The sequence below is a fragment of the Pollicipes pollicipes genome, unplaced genomic scaffold (genome assembly GCF_011947565.3).
Source record: "Pollicipes pollicipes isolate AB1234 unplaced genomic scaffold, Ppol_2.1 Scaffold_6138;HRSCAF=7277_pilon_pilon_pilon, whole genome shotgun sequence".
Lineage (NCBI taxonomy): Eukaryota > Metazoa > Arthropoda > Thecostraca > Pollicipedomorpha > Pollicipedidae > Pollicipes > Pollicipes pollicipes.
Genome location: NW_023596818.1, coordinates 1631661 through 1658651, shown reverse-complemented (window position 1 = coordinate 1658651; position 26991 = coordinate 1631661). Strand labels below are relative to the sequence as shown.

The window sequence follows — 26991 nt, the reverse complement described above, 5'->3', positions numbered from 1 at the left end:
GACATCGGTTTCTGAGGCCGTCCCAGGGCGCTCCCGGCGCCCTCCAGCGGCCGTTGTGACGCTGCTGGGGATGGGTAGCCATGCCGGCCCCGTGTTTCCGGCGCGCTCCGGGGCTCGGCTGGGACGCCATTTTGTGTCGCCTGCCGCTCCTCTGTATCGGGTGCGAATGAATCATTGATTAGGCGCGGAATGGTGCGCTCTGGCTGGAGGGTTTGCAAGGGGGTTTCTCCATCTCCGACGCCTGTGCTGCGCGCTTCACGCGTGTGATGAACCTTTGCATCGGTGAAGCGCGTGTCAACGCAGTTTCTCTGTCGCCAAGTGCTGACGCGTCGTTCCTCCGTCCGCAGGCTCGCCCAGCATGAGTGAGGGCCGCTTCTACAACATGAACAGCGCCGGAATGGCAGCGCCGGGTGAGTGACGCCGGTCGATGGCCACGGCTGCTGTGCGCTGCACGCGCCGCACCCGCGCGCCGCGGCCCGGGCGCGCTCACTTCGTGCCCGACACAAGCGGAGCGGAAGCGTATTTATACCGGCGCTGCCGGCCGCTGCCAAGCGCCGGTCATCGGCCGCCATGTTGTGTCGGCGGCGGGTCCGGCGACCGGTGCCCCCACGCCCGCCGCCGCCGCCGCCGCCGCCGACCGCGCGCGCGCGCGCCGGCCGGGTTTTCTCCGCAACTCGAAACAAACGAGCTTTCACGGCTTGATCGGCGCGCGGTGCGGCCTCCCCCGCCGCTGGCCGGTGGACTGGTCCGGGCCTGGCCGCCCGGAGACCGGCCGACAGCGGCGCGGCTCCCGTGTCGGGCCCCGCTGCTGTCGCAGAGGCCGCCGGCTGTGCACGGCGCCGGCAGGGAGCCGCTGGCCCGGCGCGCCGGCTCGCCCGCTTGGATCGGACGCTACGGTCGTGGAGGCGTCTCCGCTGGAGAACCGCCGCGTGGCGTGAAGACAGGCAGACTTCGTCGGCGACGGGGCCAGGCCGAGTTGGGCTTCGGTCACAGCTGACGTTGACAGGTCACACGTCTGTCAGGCCTTGGCTGCAGGCTTCCGGTGGTGCGATGCCTGACATTGACAGTCTATAGCCCGGCCAGTTCGCTCGAAGGCAGTCGGGAATTGGGGCGTCCATCGGACGGCGCCCAGACCCAGCGGTCACAGCAGCCGCCCACGCGGTGAGCAGACCCATGGTTTCACGATGGCGGCGACGCTCTGCGGTGGCCGCGTGCCGGGTGGTCACTCAGCCGGGAATGCGTTGCGCGCGCTGCGTTCCGGAATGCAGCGAGCCGGTTTTATCTGGTTGACACGGCAGCGCGGCGCCTCCAAGGCGCGGGCCGGCGTGCGACTTCCCGTCCGGTCGCACTGCGAGCGTGGGCACGATTTAACGTCGTGACCGGCGGCAGCACCCCTCTGGCGGTGACCCGACCTGGCGCCCGGGGTCCTGTGGCCGGTCACCACGGTCTAGCTGGCCGCCGTCGAAGCGGCGCGGCGCGGCCATTGCCGTTCCGCCGCCGCCGCCGCCGCCACCGCCGTGTTACGGTACGGTGGCGGCGCGCGGCGGCGGCTCCGACATCTGGCGCGGCGGCGGCCGCCGCCACCGCCCGGCTATCGGGCCGCCTGACGCATTTGGGTCCGATGCGTCCGCGGCCGCGACCCGGCGCGATCGGCGCTCGCTGGGGTCGTCTCGCCGACTGTGCAATCAGCTGCTTGGAACATGCCAATGCAGAGCGGGTAGTATGCGTTTTCTCCTCATCTACCGGTTGTTAGCGCCCGGGGGCGTTGGCGCCGCGCGAGCCGCGCTACGAACGCCGCCGCGGCCGCGGCAGACGCGTCGCGCGGCGCCGCCCGCCGCCGCGGGTGGCCCCTCTGGTCTTTTGTCGCGGCCGTCGGTCGTGGGCGGTGATTGCGTGACCGTCGCCAAAATAAGTTCCGGCCAACCGGCGGCCGATTTGCTGGCACGCCGCCAAGCCGATGTGACCGATGCACCAGTTACCCGAGTCAGACGTGCCGGGCGCATCTCGCGTCACGTTGCGCGCCGTTGACGTCGGCGAAGTGACCCGCTCGCTCGCGCTGTGCAGTGTGCGTCGTCTTGGCGCGGGAGGGGCGCTCCGCGATCGCCCGCCGCGCCTCTGGCAACAGCCGCCTGGCGCGGCCTTGGGATCAGCTGTGTGAGTCGGCCGACCGCCGACCGGCCGGCCGCGCGGCCCCCGCGCCGCGCCGTCCCACTCGGCCGCGCGCGGATCAAGTACGCGTGCCCCCGGCCGGCGACAGGTGTCGCTGCGGCGACCGGCACCGGCAGGTAAAAATGAGTGCCGGCGGGCACGGGCGTCTCTGCCGCCGCCGCCGCCACCGCCGCCGCCGCCGCGGCGACTCCGCTGCCGACCCGTATTGATTGGCCGGTCTGCTTGAGAATGGATGCACGGTGGGCGGGCGCGGCGGGCGCCGCCGCCGCCGCCGCCGCCGCCGCCGCCGCCGCCGCCGCCGCCGCCGCCGCTACCGCCGGGTTCGGGGAGCGGCGCCTCCGTCGCCGGCCGGGTGCCGACACCGCGCCCCGTCGGTGCCCCTCCCCAGGTACGCCCGGCGGCCGGCGGCGGTCGCAGGAGCGTCGCCGCCGCCGTATTGATTTTCATCCGGTTCAGTTCTGCAAATGAGACGCAGGAGCGGCGCGCGGCCCCGGGGGCGCCGGGCGGTCACCGCCGGCGTCCGCGGCACTTTGTCGGTGACCAGGGCGGCGACGGGACGGCTGCGGCGGTGCTGACCAGAGGCGGCTCCAAGCGCAGTTCCATTACCATCGGGCTTTTGCTGATACAGCTGTGAAGCGTCGAACGGGGTCGAGTTTGGATGTTTGTACCCCCAAGAAATGCAATCGCTGGGTTATTTCGTACGCGACGCAGGCGCTCGTCCGTGCGCTCCGGCGGCGCGGCCCGCTACATTATCTGCCCCGGCGGCGCCGCGCCGCGATAAGCTTCCGTTAATGCGGAGTCCGAGCGGGCGCCGCGGCGCGCCCAGCTGCTGACGCGGCTCGTCGCGCGCGGCCGACCGGCGGATTCATCAGAGGCCGCTTCGCCTTTGTGTGTTCACGGAGCCGTTCCAGTAACACGGCAGCCCAGTGGCGCCGCCAGGCGCGTGACGCGGGGGTGAGCGGCCGCGGCGACGCGCCGGTTGCCATGAATCTTGCCCGCCGGCGGCGAGGCCTTGAAGCGCCCGGCGCCGTGGCGGACCAGGCGCGGCGCCTTCCTCGGGACGGTGCGCTGGCGGCGCCCGTGCGTTCCGCTGGCCGGCCGGCCGCCGCCTGCAGCCGGCTCGCTATTTCTGAGGTCCGCCAGGGTGCGCGCTGTTTAGCGGCCGACATGTTTGGAAAAATAGTGCCGGCCCGCCGCCACCGCCCGCGATCGATAATTTAGAGGCCGGCGGGACGGCGCGGCCGGCAGTGTGCGGCGAAAGGTCAGCGATCGCCGGCGAGCGACGGGCGTGACCGTGCCGACGGCGTCCGAGGGGGCAGGCTCCGCGCGAGGTACGTGACGGGCGCGGCGCGCCGCCGACGCTCGATGATTAACCTGGTATTGATTGGGGCGCGCTCAGCTGGCAGACGCGTGCCGGCGGCGGCGGCGGCTCTCGGCCAGGCTCAGCTGGGTGGTGGACGCGACGGCCAGCGCCGCCCGCCGCCGCCGCCGCCGCCGCCGCCGCCGCCCGGCCCGGCACCGGGCGGCAGCGATGGCGGCGGCGGTAACTGCGTAGCGCTGTCACCGGCCAGCTCGGCGCGAACGGCTGATGCTTCCAGGGGTGGCGCGGCCATCTGCCGGCAGCGGGCGCGCGGCGTGCTGCCATTGTTCGCACGCTCTGTCCCGGCGCGCCGCCACTCTGTCCCGGCGCGGTCGAGTTCGAGGCGCCGCCGGGGCGTTATCGTGGCGGGATCCGCGGCCCCGGCTAGATACCGGCGCCGCCGCTGTGAGCAGCAGCGCTCCGTCGGACGCGTCGGCACTGACGGCGCTACGGCAGCGGACCAGGGAGGGCGGAGGCGTCAGCCAATGGTGGGTGCAGCCTGCCGGCGTCACCTGGAGCGCCGCCGGCACAGAGCGTCCCACGGCTAGTGAGTGCGCGAACGGGACGCGCGTGCGAGCTCTCTATGGGTGACATCGAGTCCGTGTGGGCGTCCTCTGCGGCGGAGATCCGACGCCGTGCCGCCCGGTGACGTGCCTGTCGCCGGTCGCACCTGGGTCCGGGAGACACGGCTGCCGCGCCCGGACCGGCTCCGCTCCCCGCGCCGTGCGACCCGTGTCGGGACGGGCGCCGCGGCGGCGGCCGCGGGCGGCGGCGGCGGCGCCGTGACGACAGAGCGCCGCCGCTGCTCCGCGCGGCCCGCCGCCGGCGCCGCGCCGCCCGCCAGCGAACGGTGCGCTGGGAGGCGACCGGGCCGCCCCGGCCCACGTGACGTCACGGTGCCGGGCGAGACGCAGTTGTGTTGTGACGGACGGCTAAATATGGCGGCCGGCGCGCCGCCGCCCCGCGCAGCTGGACTGGGCTGCTGTGTGCCGAGGGGTTTGCTGGGCGCGTGGCCGCTGGGACGATGTGTGGCGCCCGCTGCCGGCCGCCGCTGCCATTGGGCGCAGGCTCCGCAACGGGGACGCGGCCGCCGGCCGTGTCTGGGTGGGTTGTTTGGTCGAGGGGATGCGTTGTGGGCCGGCGGGTGTGTTGTGAGTCTGTGTATGTCGCGGACGGTTTGTGTATGTTTGTGTCAGTGTGCCGGGTCCGCGGTGTGTGCAGTCCGGAGCCGCACGCTCGGCGGCTTCGCCCGTCCGGGTTGTGCAAGACGTCTGTGTGGTGAGTTGTGGTCCGGCCAGCCCGTTGGCCGGGGCGCCTGCCTGCGGCCCGCCCGGCCGTCGGCCGGCGCCGCCGTCCGCCCAGAGAGGCCGCGCCATCGATCGGCGCCGGCGGTAATTGTCGCTCACCGAGCCGGGATGCGCCGTGTCCGCCGCCGCCGCCGCCGCCGCCGCCCGTGTCCACGCTGACGTCATGTGTCGGCGGAGGCCATGTTTGGCGGCGGCGTGTGCGAGTGCGGATCGGCGCCCGGCCGGCCCGACGCGAGCCCGCCGGTCGGGTGCGCATGCGCACTGGTCGCTCATGCCGGCAACGTCTGTCCACAGGTGGCGTGAGCGCGGCCAAAATGGACTCCCTGCAGGCGATGGACCGCCGGAAAGCCGAGCTGCTCGAAGCCCGCTTCGTCGGCAACCGGGTGAGTGCGCGGCCATTTTGCCACCGGCCTCGGATAGCTGACGGTGGACCGGGCACCGGCTAGCTGACGGTGGACGGAGCGCCGGATAGCTGGCGGTGGACCGAGCGCCGGCTAGCTGGCGGTGGACCGAGCGCCGGCTAGCTGACGGTGGACCGAGCACCGGCTAGCCGACGGTGGACCGAGCGGCCCGGACCCTGCCGTGTGGCGATACGCGGCGCTGGCGGCTGCCGGCTCTGCGGTCAGGTGCCGGCCGTCCCGGGCGCCGGCGCCGCGGCCGTGTCGGGCTCGCCGCGCTGCGGGGCTGGGTCTGGCGGGGGTCGCCCCGTGACGTCACCGCAGCGCGAGCTGGAGCCGCGGAGCTTGTCCGCCGCACGCGTGGCGGCTGCCTCGCAGCGCGGGGCTGCAGGCAGCGTGGGCGGCATGCCACGCGGTGCTGTCGGCCGCCGTAGTCGCGCGGCTGGTGTTGCGGGGTATCATAGGCGGTTCTGCCGTCTGCGTGTTCGGCTCACCGCAGGCGAGCGCGGCTTATTCGGGTCGTCGTGGAACTGCCGGCGCTTCTGTGTAAACACGGCGCGCGACGCGTGAAGAGCAGCGAGCGGCATCTGGCGCGTCCGACGCTGCTGCGGAGGCGGCGGCTTCACACCCGTCTCCGGCCTCCCGCCCGACATGCCGGAGCTGGACCGAGGGCGCGGCAGCGGACCGCACCGCCCGCCGGCTGCCTGCCTGTGGTGCCCGGCCCGCCTGCCTGTGGTGCCCGGCCCGCCTGCCTGTGGTGCCCGGCCCGCCTGCCGGTGGTGCCCGGCCCGCCTGCCTGTGGTGCCCGGCCCGCCTGCCGGTGGTGCCCGGCCCGCCTGCCTGTGGTGCCCGGCCCGCCTGCCTGTGGTACCGGGCCGCCTGTCGGCCTGCCGGCCGGAGCGAGCTCCTGCAGGTCCGCCAGGGGGCGCCGCTGCGCCGCCGCGCCGCCGCGTCCCCGGCCGCAGCTGCCGCGGTTGCCAGTCGCGTCTCTGCCGGGCCGCAGGCGTCCGTCCTGACGGTAGCGCCGCCGCGCCGCCGGCCCCGGCTGCCGCGGTCGCTGGTCGCTTCTCTGCCGGGCCGCAGTGCCCGTCCTGACGGTAGCGCCGCCGCGCCGCCGGCCCCGCCTGCCGCGGTCGCCGGTCGCTTCTCTGCCGGGCCGCAGTGCCCGTCCTGACGGTAGCGCCGCCGCGCCGCCGGCCGCAGCCGCGTCACCGGATGGCGGCGCGGACGTCGCGTCACTGACGTCACTGACGGCCGGTCGCTGTGTCCGCAGGTGGGCCCGCCGCCGCCGCCGCTCGGGCCGTTCAGCAACGTACAAGGCAACGACGGCTCGAACCTGAGCACCGGTGAGTGGCGCAAGCCCGCGCCGCGCGCTCCCTGACTCTTGGACGGATAAACGGGCTCCGAAGGGCCATCTGAAGGGTTGTTGGGCGCGATTATTGACGAGATTGCGGTCAAATCATCGCCACCACGGGGCTTGGAAAGGCTTGCAAGTTTGTGGGTGATGCTGGGTGTGCGGCCAGATATGTGTGCAATCAGCGGTCCAAGGCGTGTTAAGCCGTACCGGTCTGATCTGCTCACGACCCGCCGTGTTTAGAAGCATCCCGTTGAGTATTGAGTCGTATCCTGTGCGGGTTATAAGTGTGACGGGTCATGTTGTGCTCGGTTGCTCCTCACGCTATGTTATTTCGTCTACCAGCCGCGCACAAGGCCTGGCACGAGTATGCGAATGACCTTTCAGATGCATTCACATGAATGATGATTCTGATGATGAATGAATGATTCTGCGTCTTGCGTGGGGCCGTTTGTGATCGCCGTAATCCGGCGTTACAGAGCGCGTCCAGCGCGGTCGGGTATGGATGCTCTAGTCGGATATGGATGATGTTGGCGTTCTTGAGAAGGCTTACTGCCCCCGTGAAATCTGAGCGGTGATACGGATGGGCGAGCAGGTTATACTGATGAACATGATGACATTGATCATGAGGGAGATGGCAGCGAAGGCTTTGATCGCGGCACTGCAGATGTGAGACACCATGGTGCTGACTGTGATGTCGACGGTGGCGTTACAGGCTCGGTCAGCGACAAGGAGGAGGCCAACTCGCCGGACAAGGGCGTGCCGCCGGCGCCGCCGCCGCAGGCCCGCACGCCCAAACGCAAGCGAAAAAACACGGCCGCGGACGACGGCGGTGCCAGCGGCCCCAAGCGCGCCGACAGCAAGAACAACAAGCTGATCAACGAGTACTTCCGCGGCCCGGCCGTGGGCCCGGCGCCGGTGCGCGCCGCGCCGTCCCTCCCGGTGCGTAGCGTCGGGGCGCACCAGCCGGCGGCGTCGCGGCTCCTGGCGGTGAGGCGTCCTCCGACCTTCTCGGCATGCCGCCGCCCTGTCGAGCGGAGCACGCTCTCTCCCGCCCGGCTACGGACGCGGGCCGGGGCTTGGGCTCGGGCACGGGCTTCGGCTCGGGCTCGGGCTCGGGCTCGGACTCGGGCTTGGGCTCGGGCTCGGGCTCGGGCCCGGGCCTCGGGCCTCGGGGTTCGGGCCGTTTTGGCCCCCGCACGGGCCGGCCATCGTAGTTGGGTAGTTGTGGCATCGGCGCACCCCGGGTGGCGGAGTTGTGGCCTGGCCTGACCTGGGCTGACCTCGGGGCCGTCGCGGCCGCCGGCGGCCTTCCTCCGTTACCGGTCTGTCCGGGCTGGTGTAGCGAGCCGAGTCCGCCTCTCCCGGCCGGAGCGAGCCGTAGTCCCAGCAGATGTTGCGCCGGCCGCGTCGCCGTCTCCGTGTAGTTGGTGGATGCACGCCGTGACTGGTCTTGGTCTCGCATCAGCGGCGTTTACGCCGCGCTGGGTGCTTGGTTTTCTGTTTGTTTAAGATTTATGTCGTCGGATGACGCGTGACGTTTTCTCATGGATTCGCGCATGATTGATCCTCGATCCTCCCGGGCTGCTATTCGCACGACGTGAGTATTCGTAGTGCTATGGCATGTGGCGATGTGCATTGCCTTCGTTGCTCGTTCTATGTCGATTGAGCGTTTTACTGATAAATAGGCCACACGATGTCTGCCGCCCTCCGCCGCAGTACCCGGCCAGCCCCCCGCAGGCCGTCCGCTGACACTGCCACCCTCCGCCGCAGTACCCCGGCCAGCCCCCTGCCGCCCGTGTCCCGCAGGCCGTCCGCTGACACTGCCGCCCTCCGCCGCAAGTACCCGGCAGCCCCCCGCAGGCCGTCCGCTGACACTGCCACCCTCCGCCGCAGTACCCGGCCAGCCCACACGGGCCGCTGCCGCCCTGCCTGGCGGACGGCTCGCCGTCGCCGTTCGTGCGACCCACCGGGGTGGCGCCGGCGCCGGCTCCGCACGCCGGCGTGCCGACCCGCGCGCCCTCGCCGGCCGCGGCGCTGGCCACGGCCGCCAGCACCGCCGCCGTGGCCGCCGTCACCCGCCGCTGTCACGGCGCCCGCCACCAGCAAGCTAGTACAAACGACGATGACTGGCGTGGACTTTCGGGAGCTGGAGAGCCAGGCGGCGTCCAACGACGAGGCGCGGCGCGACAAGATAGAGGAGATGGGTCGGGTGAGTGGCTACAGCCGGCGCGGGCAGGCGCGGGCTGGACGCTGCCCGGTGTTGAAAGGCGAACAACACCAGCTAACCGTGGTCGATAACGGCGGAGTATCGCTCGTCAACTGTGAGGGTGGGGGAGGGGCTGAAGCCCGCCGGGTGGCGTCGTGGGCTTGAGCTCGCGTGGCGCGGCGCGGTGAGGGTGGGGATGTACTGAAGCCCACCGGGTGATGTGGTTGGCCTGAGCTCACGTGGCGCGGCTTGGTGAGGTTGCGGAGGTACTGAAGCCCGCCGGGTGGTGTGGGCTTGAGCTCGTGTGGCGCGGCGTGGTGAAGGTGGGGGAGGGGCTGAAGCCCACCGGGTTGTGTGGTGGGCTTGAGCTCGCGTGGCGCGGCGTGCCCGGTCCGACTAAAGTGGTGGTCCCATGGAGTTGTCGGTCGTGCGAGGCTCTTTGCCAGCGGTGAATGGTAGGTGGGTTGGATGTCACGACCCACTGCGGTGCTGCAGCGGCATATTCTGCTAAAAACGCTCGGTGCGGGAGTGGTCTGAGTGCTGCTACGGTTCCGTTTTGGTCTCGCGATGTTTCGAAGCGCGCTCTTCGCACCGTCTCTGCCCGACCACAAGGGCATCATGGCAGTGCTCGAGCCGGGTTGTGAGCCGAGTGTGCTTGTAAGATGGCAAGCTACTTCTGATGCGCTGCTGATAACGTAGTTCGGTGTCGCTGATGCTCTATGAGGGTAACGTCGACCGGCGCTGCGCCCAGCCAACCGGCAGCGGTGCAGCCGCCCGACCCAGTCATTGCAACATATCACAATGACGCAAGCAATGGCGTGGATCTGGACAACCACAGGGCTGGCGGCACAACCATAACGCAAATCGAGCTTGACAGGTCCAGGTTCTACGAAGGCGGCTGTTTAGAAACTGCGGTGCACTCCCTCGGCCTTGCCATCAGGGCTCTCCAACACACTGTTCTTCTCATTGCGCGAGAATTTCCTTGAATGGCGAAGGTACTTCGACCGGCATGTGCTAGCGGTTTCCATTTGACTGCATCAAGCCCGTCCCATCGGTCGCATGCATCATAAAAGCGTGCACTGTCGTCATAAAACGCGACGCGAGCGGGCTAATCGTTTTGCCTTGCATGAAGCCACCAGACGCCCACAGTCGCCACTGACAGGCACAGACACGGACACAGACGCCGCCGGTCGGTCTTCGGGCGGCTCTTTTGAATCGTCCCGGCGCGCCAGGCGGTTGGGGCGTTGTCATGACGACGGTCCAGTGCGTCACGCCAGTGGTGACGTCATAGCTGTTCAGCCACAGACCTGACGCGACAGGATGTTCCATGCGCTGTTAATCAGCGGAGCTGTCAGGAGTGCAGGCGGGGCTCTCATGTTATTTACGGTTTGCGTATGTTGGAGAGGCCGCGCCCGCCGCCGGTCATTTCAAAAGATGGGTCGTTGCGCCCGCTGCCGGACCGCTGGCCCCTGACCCTTGCACGCTAGCCGTCGGGTTCGGACGGGGTCTAGGAAGACCGGCTGTGAGTCAGTCGCCGCTCCAGGCCAGTCAGGGCGCAGCAGACACCCAAGCGCTGCCTAGAGCTCGGCTCCGACCTGCACAGACGAGGGACGCCCCGTCCTCGGCTGTGAGCGTGCGTCCTGGGTGGCGCTGCTGGCGCCGTCTGCCGCCGGGAGGCCGGCCGGGTCAGGGCTGGGTCTGTCGGCGCGGCGTCAGCTGGACCGGCCGGCAGACCCGCAGGCCCGTCATGTGTTCGGGCCCGGGTCTGTCGACGCGGTGTCAGCTGGACCGGCCGGCAGACCCGCAGGCCCGTCATGTGTTCGGGCCCGGGTCTGTCGACGCGGCGTCAGCTGGACCGGCCGGCAGAGCCGCGGGCCTGTCATGTCTGTCACGCCTGCTTGCTCTCTGGCGTCTGCCGCCGGCCATGCCCCCCCCCCCCCCTCCCATCCCTCCTCCCGAGCGCCTGACTGTCGTGCCCTTCTGGTGACGTCTGGTGATCAGCGTTGTCTGACGATATCCCTGTCGGGATCCGTGTCCACGCTAGAGAATGGCTGTCGTGGCCCGTGAGCTGTGCCTGGTAGGCGTGCGGCAGCCGCGTGGTGACGCGCCTCACCCGCCGCCAAATAATGCGTAGGAGTAGCTCGTTAAGATGGCGTTAACGACCTTAACTCCTCAACCGCTCTTCGCTCACGCCGAGTGCCCTGTGCTAACCGCCCTTTAAGCGCCCGCTAACACCTCGTTAACCGGCCGTCCCCTGCCGCAGACGAACGAGGAGCTCCGGCGTCAGCTGAATGCCCAGCAGAAGCTGGTCGAACAGAACAAGTCCAATCTGGACAAGTGTGTGGACATGGTGAAAAAACTGCTCATCGAAAAGAGCAAAATCGAGAAGAAGGAGTGCCGCCAGAAGTGCATGCAGAACCGGCTGCGACTGGGCCAGTTTGTGACGCAGCGGGTTGGGGCCAGCTTCCAGGAGAACTGGACGGACGGCTACGCATTCCAGGAGCTGACCAAGTGAGTGGCCGGTCGCGGCGTGGCGGCCGCTGGGCACGTGCGAGGCTTGCTGCGGCGCGCCGGTGCCAGGCGCCGGCGTGGAGGCCGCCACAGACGCGGTGGAAGAGTGTGTCGTAGACAGGAGTGGCTGTGCGCCAGCTTCCTGAAGCGGGGGGCGGTGATGTATCCGATTCGAGAGGCGTGGTGGTGGTGCTTGTGATGCGACATTGCTGTGAAGGCTGGGTGAGATTGTTACAGCAGCGTGGAGCAAATATGTTGCTCAGTTGCCGGTTTCGCGCGACTTGTTTCGTCATGTTTCGTCTTTGGGCGTCAATGCCCCTCAGGCCGGCCAGGCCCCAGTGATAATAGGCGAGCGATGTGGCTATATCGCTACATTCAGAATGGCATTCGCTTCCTCGTTCTATGATGGCCTGTGGTAATCTGCCGCCCACTCTGCACGATGCATGCGTTATCATCATCTGATTCACAGCCCAGCCTGTAGCCAACATACTGAAGCACATCCCCGTACTGACTTCATCATCGATCTCACACGGTCCGTGCCGGTCTCTCCCCGCTATATTGTCCGTATCATGTCACCTATGTGGCACTATTCGTACCGCGTCGCACTCGTCCCCGACCGCTACATTTCTGTCCTTTTCCGTGCTGTGCAATGCTTCACCTCCCGCCTTCTTCTACGCCCGTCTCCATATCCCTCACAGCCAAGGTAGCCTGGTGTTTCGCCGCTACCCCCCCCCCCCCCCTTCCGCATTGGCGCTGTAAAATGAAGCACTCTCCTCAAATGGCCTGAGTCGCCGCCGTCCCTACCAATCCAGCGACCGACCTGAACCGCGCGTCCCTGCCGCGCTGCGCACGTCCCCGCCGCGCTGCGCATGTCCCCACCGCGCTGCGCGTGTCCCCGCCGCGCTCCCGGTGCGGGTCTGACGCCGCCGTCGCCGCAGGAGGATGGAGGACCTGTCCGCCTCCCGGGAGGAGCTCGACCGCCAGAAGAAGCTGCTGGCCAAGCGGAAGCCGACGAGCGCCGAGAGCGCGCGGAAGCGCGGCGGCGGCGCCGGCACGGCCCAGCAGAACGGCGGCGAGTTCGTGCGGCCCGAGGACCCCGGCCGTCTCAGCGGCCAGGAGTATTACGAGGCGGACGAAATCATCAAGGTACGCCGGCCGGTGCTGGGGCGCTGCGGGCGCGTGACGCGGGTTGGGTGGCACCGTGCCCTCCGCTCCGGCGGTGGCGGTGCGGGAGGGCGCGTGACGCGGGGTGGGTGGCGCGGCGCCCTCCGCGTCGGCGGTGGCGGTGGCGGTGCTGTGGCGGTGCTGGGAGGGCGCGTGACGCGGGGTGGGTGGCGCCGCGCCCTCCGCTCCGGCGGTGGCGGTGCTGGGAGGGCGCGTGACGCGGGGTGGGTGGCGCCGCGCCCTCCGCTCCGGCGGTGGCGGTGCTGGAGGGGCGCGTGACGCGGGGTGGGCGGCGCCGCGCCCTCCGCGTCGGCGGTGGCGGTGCTGGGAGGGCGCGTCGAGCGTCGGCTCGGGCCCAGCCAGGCGCGAGCTGTCGCGGCGGCAGGCGGTGATTTATGGCACGTGTGGAAGATTGTGCGGTGCCCATCACGGTGGGGGCGTGGGCGTGTTTGGTGATTTAGTGATGGTCGTAGGCGGTGCTTCACGCATCGGAGCCCGGGATAGGACCCCGGCTGCGGACCTCGGGGCAGACGTGGGGATGCTGGTGGCCGCAACAGCGTAACGCGCAGCAAAACAGCCTATCAGACGGCATTGTCAGTGGTTGCTTTGGGCGCGTCATGTGTCACACAGAGAGAGGTCACTAGAGTTGTGCCTAGGCTGATGACATCAGCATAAACACCTAGGCTGATGATAGTGTTTGGTGTTTTAAGGTACATCTTCGCTCACATATCGTCCATCAAGGCGCGGGGTGTTGGCGGTCCTTTGGGTGCATCGATTCTAAGGGCGTAATGCGCACAGCGAGGTGTCGGTAGCGCCGGGGCGGCCGGCGACTGGGCGGGATAGACGTCGGGCAAAGCTGGGCCCGAATACTGCAGTGTGGCAGCACGCTTACCATACCAAGTGATCAGCGGGGGCTCGAGTCCGCCGAACGGATTATCTGGCGGCCCAGTGTCACGGCCGGCGTGCGAGGCTGCCGTGTGAAGACATGGGCCGCGGGACGGAGCGGTGTCGAGGCTCCGTCACTCAGCATGTGCCAGCGCTGGCGGCGTCCCTGGACCGGGGCTGCAATTAGCGCGGCGCCTGTGCCGTCGCCGGCCCGGAGTCGGGCGGCCGGGCAGCCGGGCCGGCGGCACTCGATGCACCCGGACGGTGTTAACGGGTCAAGGTGCCCACCGGCGGCCGGCGTCGGCCGGCGGAGCGCTGGCTCACGGCCAGGTCGGCCCGCCGCCGCCGCCGCCGCCGCCGCCGCGGTTCGGCCGGCGCGTCGCCGTTCCCTGCGTAAGATTCCGTCCCTGTTCGCTGCAAGGATTGTCCCCGCTCTCCGTGAGGACTATCCCCGCTCATGAGGACGGACCCCGGTCGTGAGGACGGTCCTCGCTCGTGAGGACGGACCGCGGTCATGAGGACGTCCCCTCTCGCAGGAAACATCCCTGCTTGCTTGTTGTGAGGACGGTGCCGCGCGACAGGGCCGGCTCCCCCCGTAAAGACGACACGAGTGGTCGGACGGACAACGGACGCCACGGACGACGAGCGCCGCGCTGCCCGGGACGGCCGCCAGGGGCTGGGAGTAGGCCGCGGCGCCGCCCGGGACGCTGCACGGTGGCCGGGCGGCGCGTCGCTCCCATCCCCCCCCCCCCCTGGCGGCTCCGTCGCCACGTCAGGCCGGTGGGCGGTGTTGGGCCGGCGTCGGGGTAATGTTGAGCGCAGCCGAGCGCCGATCAATAGGGCCGCGTGGTGCCAGCTCCGGAGACGGCTGGCTGCCGGCGGCGTGCTGGCGGCTGCCGGACGCGGCCGGGCCGCGGCCGGCTCGGCGCCAGCACTGACGGCCCGGCCGCGTGAGGGCCCGGCGCTGAGGGCGGCGCCGGGCTCGCGCCACGCTCGGGCAGGGCCGGCCGTGGCGCCGCCGACGCCGCGCGCGGAGAAAGCCGCCCGCCGGAGAGCCGTGTCCAGACGCCGTGAACCGGCGCCGCACGGCCGGATCACGGTCGGTCCGGCGCTCACGACGATGATAGTCGCTCGGCACACTTGCGCCGGGCGTGGTGTCGCCATGGTAACGGCCCGGTGCGGCGTTGTTATGGATACGTCGCTCGCTGGGCCATCGCGCAGCTGTGCCGGACTGCTTGAGCGGACAGCAAGCACTGCATTCACGTCCGGGTTGCCCACTCAGCTGCGATATGCCGTCAGATTTGTGCAGGAATGGTGCTGGCGTGGGCCGAGCACCAAGATAGAGCTCCTTGAAGACCAGATACCGGAACTTCTGTTACGTCCGTTCGCATCAACGCGCCCTGTGCACGCCCCTGCCCATGGCTGTCGTCCGCCGTCGTCGGCGCGATCTGTCAGCCGGCAGGTCCTGTGCACGCCCCTGGTCGTGCCGTTTGCTCGCCGTCCGTCCGCACCGTGCCCGAAGTCGCGCCGCCGCTAATCGGATTGCGTGACGTCACGGCGCCGCCCCGACTTCAGAGCGTGCCGAATGGGGCCCGCAGCGGCTGCATGTGGGTCACGGCGGGCCGTGTGACCGGGGTCCGACCGAGGTCGAAGGTCGGCCGGCGCGCGCGCCGACGGCCCGGCGGCAGATGTCGCCTCGCCTGCGGTGACGGGCCGCCTGCCGCCGTGTCGAAGATGGGCTGCCCAGCGGCGCCCGCCGACCCCGGCCGCTGTGCTGGTGACGGCTGGTGAGCGGCGCTAGTCGTCAGCGTGGCTCGCTTCAGGGGAGAACTTGGGCTGGGAGGGAGCCGTCTGAATCGACGAGCGAGAGAGTTGTGGACCGCAGTCCTGTAGTTGCCGGCATTGCCTGCGATCTCCTGTCTCCTCGTCCACGCCGTCTGCTTAGCTCCGACGAGCGTTGTATAGCGTTGCCCACACAACCCAACAGACCACGTTTCCAAAGCGCACGTCCAAACGAGTGACCGCCGCACGCGGCACACACGCTGCGGCGCCCGTCGTCGCTCCCCACGTCGTCTGTGTAGTCGGGGTAGTCGGTGCGCTCTAAAGCCCGAATCATCAAGTGACCGGCGTCGTTCGCCTTTGCCGCCAGCTGCGGCAGGCCTCGCTCAAGAAGGAGGACACGGACCTGACGCTGGAGATGGAGAAGCTGGAGCGTGAGCGCAACCTGCACATCCGCGAGCTGAAGCGCATCCACAACGAGGACCAGTCGCGCTTCAACAACCACGTGGTGCTGCACGACCGCTACCTCTTCATCCAGCTGCTGGGCAAGGGCGGCTTCTCCGAGGTGCACAAGGTGCGTGGCGGGGGCGGGGGAGGGAAGTGAGGGGGTCGCCGAGCCGAGCCGAGCCGACGCTAGCCGCCCGCTGTGTTGGGGTCGCGGTCCGCTGGCCCGGCTGGCGGGCTGGTCGGTTTGTTCGGGGCCGTGACTCACGACTGCAGCTGTGGTTCGGCGATGTGGTAGCGCGAAATGTCAGCCGTGTTTGTATGGAAGCTGGAGTTGTTGCGCTACATGCGTCGTGTCGCCTAAAAACGGCAGATTTTTGCGACGGCTGTGTGGCATGTGGGATTTAACTCGGCAAGTTTGGGGCGCTGCGCCGTGTGTCGACAGAATGTCACGACGCTGCCGAAGACATCTCGGGGACGTGTGAAGTGTGGAGGGTGAGCTTCGCCGGGGCAGGTGCTCATTTTTGCATCGTGAAGAATCGGCCTTGGAATCGGGCCAGCAGACTTTCCATCGTTAGCTTTCGCGTCGCCTGCATTGGGAAAAGCCTGTGAACAAGGCGGTGTTAACTGTGGGGGTAAGACGTAGTCGAAGCCCCTGGGAGCTCACCAGATGACGTCACAGTGCTGACGGCGCGTCCCCCTCCCCCCAGGCGTTCGACCTCAAGAAGCAGCGGTACGTGGCGTGTAAGGTGCACCAGCTGAACAAGGACTGGAAGGACGACAAGAAAGCCAACTACATCAAGCACGCACTTCGGGAGTACAACATTCACCGGACGCTGAATCACCCGCGGGTGGTGGAGCACTACGACGCTTTTGAGATCGACTCCAACTCGTTCTGCACGGTCATGGAGTACTGCTCGGGCCACGATCTCGACTTCTACCTGAAGCAGGTGAGGCAGCCGGCGCGGCCGGACGGGGGCGCCGGCTGCGGGCGGGCGACAGGCGCCGGCAGGTCCCCGGACCCGACACGAGCTCCGCTCTGCGGCGAGCGCCGGCAGGTCCCCGGACCCGACACGAGCTCTGCTCGGCGGCGGGCGCCGGCAGGTCCCCTGACCCGACACGAGCTCTGCTCGGCGGCGGGCGCCGGCAAGTCCCCTGACCCGACACGAGTTCTGCCCGGTGACCTGGCGCGGCGGGAGGGTGTGGGAGCGGGTGTCGACGCGTTCCGTTCGCTCCCGGACCGTCTCCGCCCCGTGGCCGGGCAGTCCGAGAGCGAGGTGTACAGGTGTGGACGCCAGCTGTCCGCCGTCGCCTGACGCCCCCTCCCCCTCCCCCTGCCCGGCAGCACAAGGTGATCGGCGAGCGGGAGGCGCGCTCCATCATCATGCAGGTGGTGTCGGCGCTCAAGTACCTCAACAGCATCCACCCGCCGGTCATCCACTACGACCTGAAGCCCGGTGAGCGTGGCGGCGCGCCGCCGGGCGACCGCCGCGGGGAACCGTCACCCCTCGCCCGTCACGGCCGCGCCGGAGTAACGCTAGTGGCGGAGCGGGCGGCGAGCGCCGACGAAGGCCGACAGCGGGGGGCGCCGACCGGTGACGGAGGCCGGTCGGCGGCCGCCACTGTAGCCCTGTCGGCACCGACGGCGGGGGTGATAAGCGTCGATTTGCTCGGCGAAGGGCGGGGTGACGGGCGCGTGACGGCGTCACTTGTCACGCTCCCGGATGTGGCGTCACCGAGTCACCGCTGGCTTGGGACGCGGCGTTACGGCCTATTGCCGCCCGCCAATAGGTGTTTGTTCTGAGTCGGGATTTGTGGTTGGCTCGATGTGTAAGCACGGTGTAAGTCTATGTTTAGTTTCCGAGGCACTAGACCGCTAGTTTGTGGGTCAGATGTCCTTCCGGGTCCGGTGCTGTAGTATTCGCCAAACGTCGGCATTACCGTGACTTTTGCGTCATTCCTTGTGGGACGTGGTGCCGACCAATTTCCTTGGTTGCATCGCACTAGACGTGACGTTGGCCCATTCCTCAGCGTGGTATTCGTCCTTGACACATCTCGTGTCCTTGCCTCCAAGCGTGACCTGGACCTGTGACCGCAGGTAACATTCTGCTGGTGGACGGCGACGTTCTGGGCGAGGTGAAGATCACCGACTTCGGGCTCAGCAAGGTGATGGACGACGACAACTACAACCCCGAGCACGGCATGGACCTGACCTCGCAGGGCGCCGGCACCTACTGGTACGTACCGGCACGGCTGGACCCTCTGGCATGGCGCCGTGCCCGGCGACATGGCGCACCAAGGCCCCGCGACATGACCCTCCAGGCTCTGACGTGGGGCCCAGCCTGGTGACATGGCACCGGGCCCTCCTGGCACGGCGCCCACAGACCGTGGCGGGGTGCCGTGGGCTCCATGTCGGTTGGTTTATGCTACCGCGGTCTCGTGCGTGGCGCTGTGCCCTGATGGCGAAGACCTCAGCTCTGCATCCCAGCGCCGCGCTGTCCTGGTCTGCCACCGATGTGTCAGCGCATGCCGTGACTCACCCTGGCGATGTACCGGGGACCCTCCGGCCAGCGCGCGGCGGCGGGGTCGCGCCGTGTCGCTAGCTGCGGTTGTGAACTCCACTGTAACCCACGGCCCGGTGGTCGGACACTCCTGTCGGTGGACTCCTCCGGCTGGGCACTCCTGTCGGACACTCATGTCGGTGGACTCCTCCGGCTGGGTACTCCTGTCGGAACTCCTGCCCACTGGCTCCCTTGTTTGAGAGGTGGCCTCTGTGTATCATGAGCCGTGCTGTGCGTCCTTGGGCGCTACTTATCACCAGCCGGCGGTGTGGCCACCTCTGACAGTCGGGCGTCGCTCTGGCGCCTCTCGCTCCCGCCCCCTGCCCCGCCTCTCTGACGGTGCGGTGCCGTCCGCAGGTACCTGCCGCCCGAGTGTTTCGTCGTCGGCAAGAACCCGCCCAAGATCTCCAGCAAGGTGGACGTCTGGAGCGTGGGCATCATCTTCTACCAGTGTCTGTACGGCAAGAAGGTGAGCTTCCGCGCCGGCGTTCTCCGCGGCCACCGTGGGGCTTGCCCATGGCGCCGTCGCGGGGTATACCCGGCCCCGCGCGGCTGTAGCTGGCTGGCAGGGCCCGTGATTTCCGGCATGATATCACAATGTTCGGCACGCGCGGCAGACGCCTGCGGCGGGAAGTTAAGGCGATTGGCGGCGGGTGCCGGGAAGCGGGTACAACACGGCTGTCGGCCCGCCGGAGCCCGGCATGCAGCCGGGGTGAACGTCCGGGGTAGTAAGAGGACGCTGTGAGCTCTGAAAAAGGACATTACCTCTCAGCGGAGTGGGACAGCTCATAAAAAGGGCAAGAAGGGTGTTGTGAGCTCTGTGGCTGGTGATAATCGGCCTTGGACGTGCCAGGTGGAGTAATGGGTTAAAACAAGGCCGAGAAATCGTGCAAATATGGTGTTGAAGTGCTCAAAGCGTCCGGCATTGTCCGTGGTCGCAGTTCTGACATGGAGAGATAGGCGCCCAAGGTCTTCTGGTTGCCTGAGGTGGGAAAGTCCGATGTGTTTACGCTCACTTGACGCTGGCCGGATGCATGCAGCGGGCTTCGGTCGGGCCTTGGGGCGTCTCAGGCGAACCTTTGCATGCCACTGACCCGATGCGTGCCTTTCAGCCGTTCGGCCACAACCAATCTCAGGCAACCATCCTAGAGGAGAACATCATTCTGAAGGCCAAGGACGTGCACTTCCCCAACAAACCCACCGTGAACTCGGAAGCCAAGGTGCGTGCTGCGGCCGGGTGCTCTGGGCAGCGTCCGTCTCGTATGCCCGCGCTGTGCCGCCCCCGCGCCCTGGCGGTGGCTCTTCTTAGGCTCGCCATCACAAGTGCCGCACGCACCTGGTAATGGGTGTCCCCGGTCGGCAGGCGCTCTGTTGGGATTGTATTCCCGCTGTGGTGGCGGCTCTCCGCTGTTGCCTCGCCGCGGCTCGTGAGGGCGTGACCCGCGGATCATGTCTGCACCCGTACCGCTGCCGTGTCGTCCCCCGCGCACCGCTCCCGTCTCCCTGCGACTCGCCAGGGATCATGTCTGCACCCGCACCGCCGCCGTGTCGTCGTCGTCGTCCCCCCCTCCCCCCCCCCGCTCCCGTCTCCCTGCGTCTCGCCAGGGATCATGTCTGCACCCGCACCGCCGCCGTGTCCCCCCCCCCCTCCCCCCCCCCCTGCCGCACCGCGCGCCCGGCGGGTCTGACAGTGGCGCCCTCCCCGGCAGGCGTTCATCCGCTGCTGCCTGCAGTACCGCAAGGAGGAGCGGTACTGCGTGCGTTCGCTCGCCGAACACCCGTACCTGCAGCCGGCGGCCGGCAAGCGACAGAGCGGCGGCGGCGGCGTGGCCGCTGCTGCCGCGGCCGCTGCCGCCTCCTCCACCTCCACCCCCTCGCAGACGGCCTCGAGCGTGCAGACGGCGGCCGGCAACTCCAACAACTCTGGCGGCGCCGGTGTGGTCAGCACCTCGTCCAACTCGTAGCGAGGCCCGGCGGCCCGCCGCGCGCGGGCGCCCCCCTGTGCTGTGACTTCAGTGTGATATGGACGGCCGCGGCGTGCGCAGCGTCGGAAGGGGCGGCCGACGCTCGGCGGAAGCTCCGCCGGGGAAAGTACGTAATTTACTCATTATTTAACGCGTGTGCGCGGCGGCGGCCGCGGCGTCGTATGCAATGTACAGACTGGCGGCCGATTCGGCCCAGACCTTGTTGTGTTTCAGTCAAATATATCAAAATTGTTTGTTGGCGTCGTTTGAGCGGCGGCGGGTGCGAGACCGCCGACCGAAGGCGGAGAGGTTGGTGTGACGTCCGCCCGGTGGAGCTGTCCCGCCGCGGTCTGCGGTCATTTCTTGGCTGATGCAAGCGTGCTCCGTCGCCGTGGCAGGATGATCCTGCTCGTCAGTGGACTGGCGACGAAAACTGAACGTTTTCCAGGTAAAGGTAGTGGGTAGTATTAATGAAGTACAATGCGTCTACAGAATCTGGGATAGGGCTAATGTCGCTCAAGTAGTTGCTTCGTTACGTGTACAAAAATGCTCTCGGTTCTGCCTCAACTTGCATGTGACCCTCCCTGTAAGACCGTATAATACTCTCGGGATTAAAATCTCGTGTCCAGCCGGCCGCAGCGCCGTGCCAGGGGAGCAGGGCTCACGTCATGGCGGCGCGGCGTCCGTTGCATTACACTAACCACGGGCTATTCCTGCCGTCACGTGAAAGGTATGCCACAGCCAGCGGTACGAAAACTGGTTTGGGTTGGTTGCGATTAGAGCCACTGCGGTCAGTGGTGTCCATTTGGGAGCTGTGGCATGAGGGAGATATGAGATCCGGGGCAGGACTGCGGTCGTCACGGGAGGCGTCCGCTACCGAGCCGCGCCGGCAGGCGGCTTCGCCCGGTTTGGTCGTTTGGATTAGAGCCCTCTCGGCAATCATGAAACTTTCAGTGATGCGGGATGAAGGGGAGCGGGTACCGGCGGGGCAGAACCAGACGGATCTGAAGGTCCAATTTCCCTGCCCGTCCCCGCCCAAGGACCTCTGTGCGAGACGTATGCTAGGCGCTCTTACAGGAGAACGGTACGCATGGGGGCCACGAGGCCGGGGATGAGGCGGTGTGCCGGAAGAGCGGTGCGGATGGGGGGGGGGGGGTGCGGGGGCCGAGGATGAGGCAGTGTGTCGGAAGAGCAGTACTGATGGGGGAGGGATGCAGGGGCCGAGGATGAGGCAGGGTGTCTGAAGAGCAGTACGGATGTGGGGAGGGATGCGAGGACCGAGGATGAGACGGTGTGTCTAAAGGGTAGTACGGAGGGGGATCGCGGGGCCGAGGATGAGGCAGGGTGCCGGAAGAGCAGTACAGATGGGGGAGGGATGCGAGGGCCGAGGATGGGGCAGTGTGTCGGAAGAGCAATACGGATGGGGGAGGGATGCGAGGGCCGAGGATGAGACGGTGTGTCTAAATGGTAGTACGGATGGGGACCACAGGGGCCGAGCATGAGACGGTGCGTCGGGAGGGCAGTCCGGGTGCAAAGGCTAACCACCTGGTGCAAATGACGCCTACAGCGCCCTGGCAGGCGAACTACATCGCATTCCATTGCGCTGTACTCCGCCGCGTTTTACGACATGGTTATGTACACCGGTCTGGGCCGGAGGTCGAAGGGAGATCTTTCGTGGGGCCTACTGGGGCGGCAGGGTGGGCTGCAGTGATTTCCGGCGTGGCTCTAGCACCAGTGAGTGTCTCGGCGCCCATGTTTCGCGTTTAGCGCCATCTCACAACGAGGCTTGGAAGTACAGGTGCGATGTATGTTCGGGATGTGATGGCGCTAGCCGTCGGAAATTTGTGGAAACTCGCGTACTGTCCCCCACTGCTCTTGAAAGTTTATCACAGTTTGGAAAATCCATGGATTTGGAGCTAATTCGCGGTTTTCTTGTACCATGCAAGGAGAGCCACATATGAGGAGATGAAAAACGTCGTTTCAGGCAGGCTGAAAGTACCAACGTCCATTTTAAAAACAATAAGGATGCCCATATATGCCGCAGTTGCCATGTAATTTGAAACTGGGCTGGTAGATGACTGGCTTCATAGATTACTTTTGATGCGAACGTCCACTTCTGCTAGCAATATTGCTCCGATTATAAGTGGTGGTGCAATTTGATCTTCCATTCAACAAAAATGGTTGTCCTAAGCACACTACAAATGTCACTGGGTCTCCTGTTTTCGTGCCATTTCACATGATCAACACACGGAAATAGCTGCGTCTGCTCACAAGCCACAGGGATCCGGAGCCCATCGACCGTACTGGTTGGTACGCTTATGGTTGCGAGTTTGTGCAATTTGTGGCGCGGCCATTCCACACCCACCAAATGTGTAATTTTGCATACCACCGTATCATATCTTGAAAAAAATCACGAGAATGTTATTTCGTGCTCTGGTCCCAATTCAAAGCTTTTAGACGTCTGCGCATAGTCGTTTTCTGCTGATGATGATGCAGAAAATGACGTCATGGCGGAAATGCCATTTGTTACATCAAATGGCCCTTATTCTGCAGTCACAGCATAGATCGGCCGGCACCGGTGCTGCCGGCGGTTGCCGGTAGCTGGCTCCCGGTGGTAGCTGTCAGTTGTCGTCCCAGAAGAACGACTCCAGACGGACTGATTCATTGCCTGAAATATGAGAGCGCAGCGGTAATCGGCCTTCTCCCTCACATCCCGTGCCATGGGTCACCCCAGCTGTCTCTGTGGCTCAGTCAACGGCGTGAGCTTTGTCCGAATACATGGTTCCACATGGCCAGTGATTATGAAGAGCCAATACAATTCAAAGGTAGGGTTTGCGCTAACCCGCTTAACCTGAAGATTGAAGCGACCAAAAGAGAGCTGCGACCTAGTCACCAAAAAAAGTCATTGTTGGCGACCACCGGCTCCTGAGACTTGCACCGGTCAGTGAAAAGGTATGTGCAGAATGCAGAAAAGGAGGCCCGATGGAGGGTGCCGAGGTCATTCATCCGCCACATACGAGCTCGCCGACCAAACCGGACCCGTCTCCGTCTGCCCGTCGAGCTTGCTCCCACCGCCGGGTGCCTCAAATCTTCAGGTCCGTTACACCGGGGTCCAGGGTCAGCTCCGCACAGCGGTCTTCTGAACAGTCAGCAGCCTCCCCAGCAGTTATTTGAGAAGCTGAACCTTCGTTATCGCTCACACAAATGCCAGCAACTTAAGTTGTGCGTATAGTTTTACAGTATGCACAGCTGGCCGTATGTATTTTCGGATCCGTCAGAACTCAGTCAATTTATTCAAAGTTTTGCGTGCTTTTCCTCATGTGGATCGTGGCACCAAACCTGGAGGCAGTTTTCTGGATTTCATTGGACACAGTAAAAGAATGCGTTGTTTGGTCGCGAATGGTGTGGATGGTTGATAAAATTTGCTTACAATATTCGCCATCAGTTTGTCGTGCAGTGCAATGTACAGGTGTGTTTACATGTCTTTTTCCTCGATGTCGGCCCCGTATGAAACAGAATGCTGTTTCCATGTTTTACTTTCACCGACTCTCGTTTCCTTTGTATTATCTGGCGTCGTTTGAGGTTACTTAGAAAACAGCACATTTTCGGGAGGACGCTCTTTAACCCAGGGTGTCCTTTCCAGTCATGTGATATCTATTCGATTTGGACATTTATAGATCCGATTGGCAACATTTCTGATTTTGTTCATTATCCAATGTCACTTTGGTGCGAAATTGATTACGCGCTTACCAGTGACGTGACACAGATGCATTAACCTTTCAACGTAGACGACAATTAAAAAAGAATACCTCATCACGTAGTCTAATCTTCAGTAAATCTTGAATCTTGGATACGGTTTTTCATGAATTTCCCTTGCAGCAGACAGATGCAAACCAGCTGTCAGTTCAGCAGTACAGAACGGCGTTTCTCCGATGTCAGTCATGACACACCCAGATCCTCCCCGGCGATCAGGCTGTTAAGAGCGTCTTCGAATGAATTTAGCATTTGCGTGACCGATGCTGAAGGTCCACACGCATGGCTGCTGAGGAGGCTGGTGGTTGTTCAGGAAGGCCGCTGTATGGAGCTAACCCTGGGCCCCGGTATAACGGATCCTGCAGATTTGACGCGTCCGGCTGTGCAAGCAAGCTAGATGGGCAGACGGAGACGGGTCCGGTTTTGGTCGACGAGGTCGTATGTGGCAGATGAATGACCTCAGCACCCTTCATCGGGGCCTCCTTTGCAGCATTCTGCGCACACCTTGTCACTGACTGGTGCAAGTCTCAGGAGCTGGTGGTCGCCAACAATGACCCTTTTGGTGACAGGTTGCAGCTCTTTATTGGCCGCCTTAAGCTTCAGGTTAAGCGAGTCAACGCAAACCCTGTCTTCTGCGGTAAATTGGTGGTTCATTATCCCTGTCCACGTGGAACCGTCTATCCAGACGAAGCTCACGCCGCTAACTGAGCGACAGCTGAGACGACCGATGTCATTGGCTGTGAGGGAGAGGGCCGATAACCGTGATGCTATCGCCTTTCAAACAATGACTCCAGCCGTCTGGAGACGTCCATCTGGACAAGCGCGGGAGCGGGCCGACCACTGCCGGCAGCATCGGCGCGGGCCAGGCCGGCCGGCCGGCAGGAGCTGGGCAGCGCACGGGGCCGGTCGGCAGGGGCTGGGCAGCGCGCCGGGCCGGCCGGCCAGCAGGGGCTGGGCAGCGCGGGGCCGGCCGGCCAGCAGGGGCTGGGCAGTGCGCGGCGCCGGCCGGCAGGGGCTGGGCAGCGCGCGGGGCCGGCCTGCCGGCAGGGGCTGGGCAGCGCGGGGCCGGCCGGCCAGCAGGGGCTGGGCAGCGCGGGGCCGGCCGGCCGGCAGGGGCCGGGCAGCGCGGGGCGGCCGGCCGGCAGGGGCCGGGCAGCGCGCGGGGCTGGCCGGACGGCAGCTCCGCGCCGCGCCGCGCCGGTCCGCCCGGTTGTGATCGCATCCGCACTGTTCGGGTGAATGGCGAGTCTCTACTCCTTTAAGGATAATTCCGATAAATAATTTAACGTAAATTCCGAAAATCGAGGTTTTTAACAAATCAAAAGTGCGATCAAAGTAGGAAATTGTGTCGTGGCAGAAAAGCATAGTTATTCAACCTTGGCGCCAAAAATTAACTTTCCTTTATGTCACCATTCAGGGCATAGCATTGCCCACACATCGCCGATTTCCAATGGAACAGCTGCTGTGGTTGCGAAGTTATAATTTGGCTTACGGTATTTCCATTATTGCGTCATTACTGACGTCATAACCGACGGGAAATGGTTGGGTGCGGGGACAAAGACCTCAGATTCGTGGTCAATGCACGAGATAGCCTCACAGACCAAGTTTTGCTCAGATCTGAAATGGTATTATGGAAACCGTTTGGGGCAACTGGTCGGAAATATTAACGAATATTTCCGGAAATACTTGGCCGCGACCTCTTTCGAACCCGTCAGAACTTTATCAGCACCGGTGATGTCCAGACATCAGTCGTTTGCGTTATATCATGGCTTTGTGAACATTACAACATTCGAAAACGGAAACGCGAGTCCCCAAGGCTCTTGTGAGGTTTGCAGGTAGTTGTGGGATGTGACGGTCGCCGCGCAACGCCTCATGCAAATTGTCATCGTCCCTGAAAATGGTATCTGGGCAGCAGGCTGCTGAACGCCTCTGGGCAGCTGGTGAAGACGCAGCTCTTCGGCACTAGAGCGACTGATTTCTGCGTGGACCACATGGGTAAGCCAGCAGGCTCGTCAAAAACGGCTATGGAAGGTATTCCAGTGGATGCTCATTGGCTGTTGACGTGGTGCTGCCGCGGCCGCTAAGTTCGACGACAATGCCTCACGTTCTTTTAGATACAGGCAAGTGAAAGTAGGGAAAAATCTGATCGCTTTCCAGCCTAGGTCGCGGCCTTATATAAATATCTTACAAACAGATATACAGTGCCCAAACAGCTTTGCGAATGGAACGTCGAAGCCACTGCAATCGGTCTAATGTGCGGAGAACGCAATTAACTCTATTTCCCGTTGTTGGAGATATAATTTTTAACGCAACAGCTCAGCCCCCATGAGAGCTCAAGTTCTTCCGTACCCAAAACAGGCTTTAGAACGGCCTTTGAGTTTTGCTTAAAAAGCCCAGTCTGCAAGTACGGCACGCAATGATATCTGCTATCAGAATAAAATAGTTCTTCTTAAGGCCAGGGTTTTACCTCTAGTTTGCTCCCGGCATCCAAAGCGCCTCGAAAATGGCCCGTGTGTCACCACAACTGGCGCAACGAGTGACTGATTTTGCCCCCTTTCACTGCTACAGGAAACCGGACGATCAGACCCGATGTGGAGGTCAAACCGGAGGCTTGACAAATGGCATGTTGATCTGGTAGTCAAGCATGCTGTGCGCTGCATCTATGCTACGATAACTCACTGCTGTCATTTACGATGCGTATCGTATCGAGTATCGCTGGGCTTAACCTGTCCTGGTGGTCGGTACGAGAGCTTAACCTTACGAATGTGTGGTGAGCTCCGCTTCAGTCATACACGGGGTCAGTTGAATCTTGAGAGGATCATTCTGACGCCGAGGTGCCGAAGTCTGCCGGCCTGTTTTGTTGTCCTGCGGTTTTATCTCAGCCAGGGCGCTGAGATAAAACTCGTAGCACTCTCTGGACGCTCTCTGGACGCGGACTCTCTCGCGGCACGTAAAGGTTATAAGTATTGTCAAAGGCGCGATCGGACCTATTTTTGCAATGACGTTTGTTAAGCAGATCTAAACGACGTGTCAATCTAGAAAAGGGATTCAGGCATTCATATAGAGCAACATACTATGCACGTAATCCGTTGTTTTATGTCCCTGGCCTGTGCAGGAATGAACAGTTGAGAGA

At 65.2% G+C, this 26991-nt stretch overlaps 2 protein-coding genes across 2 annotated transcripts in view; both read left to right on the top strand.

Annotated features, from left to right (window-relative positions):
- LOC119106034 (uncharacterized) overlaps positions 1-8517 on the top strand; it is a gene marked incomplete at its 3' end in the record, with an annotated part of 30854 nt that extends 22337 nt beyond the window's left edge. Inside the window, exons 3-7 of the mRNA XM_037229627.1 lie at positions 348-410; positions 5131-5219; positions 6508-6580; positions 7304-7578; positions 8485-8517. Of these exons, the coding sequence (XP_037085522.1) occupies positions 359-410; positions 5131-5219; positions 6508-6580; positions 7304-7578; positions 8485-8517 (522 nt within the window). The remainder of the gene's footprint in view (positions 1-347; positions 411-5130; positions 5220-6507; positions 6581-7303; positions 7579-8484) is intronic.
- A 126-nt stretch (positions 8518-8643) lies between these two features.
- On the top strand, positions 8644-20362 carry LOC119105770 (serine/threonine-protein kinase tousled-like 2; the record flags this gene model as incomplete). The annotated part of the gene is given in 11 exon segments (XM_037229272.1): positions 8644-8661; positions 8663-8800; positions 11061-11308; positions 12247-12454; positions 15507-15710; positions 16291-16530; positions 16926-17037; positions 17679-17817; positions 18499-18610; positions 19254-19361; positions 19851-20362. Coding segments are annotated over 11 exon segments (1782 nt in total), but the record flags the coding sequence as incomplete, so codon positions are not given.
- Positions 20363-26991: the final 6629 nt, after the last annotated feature.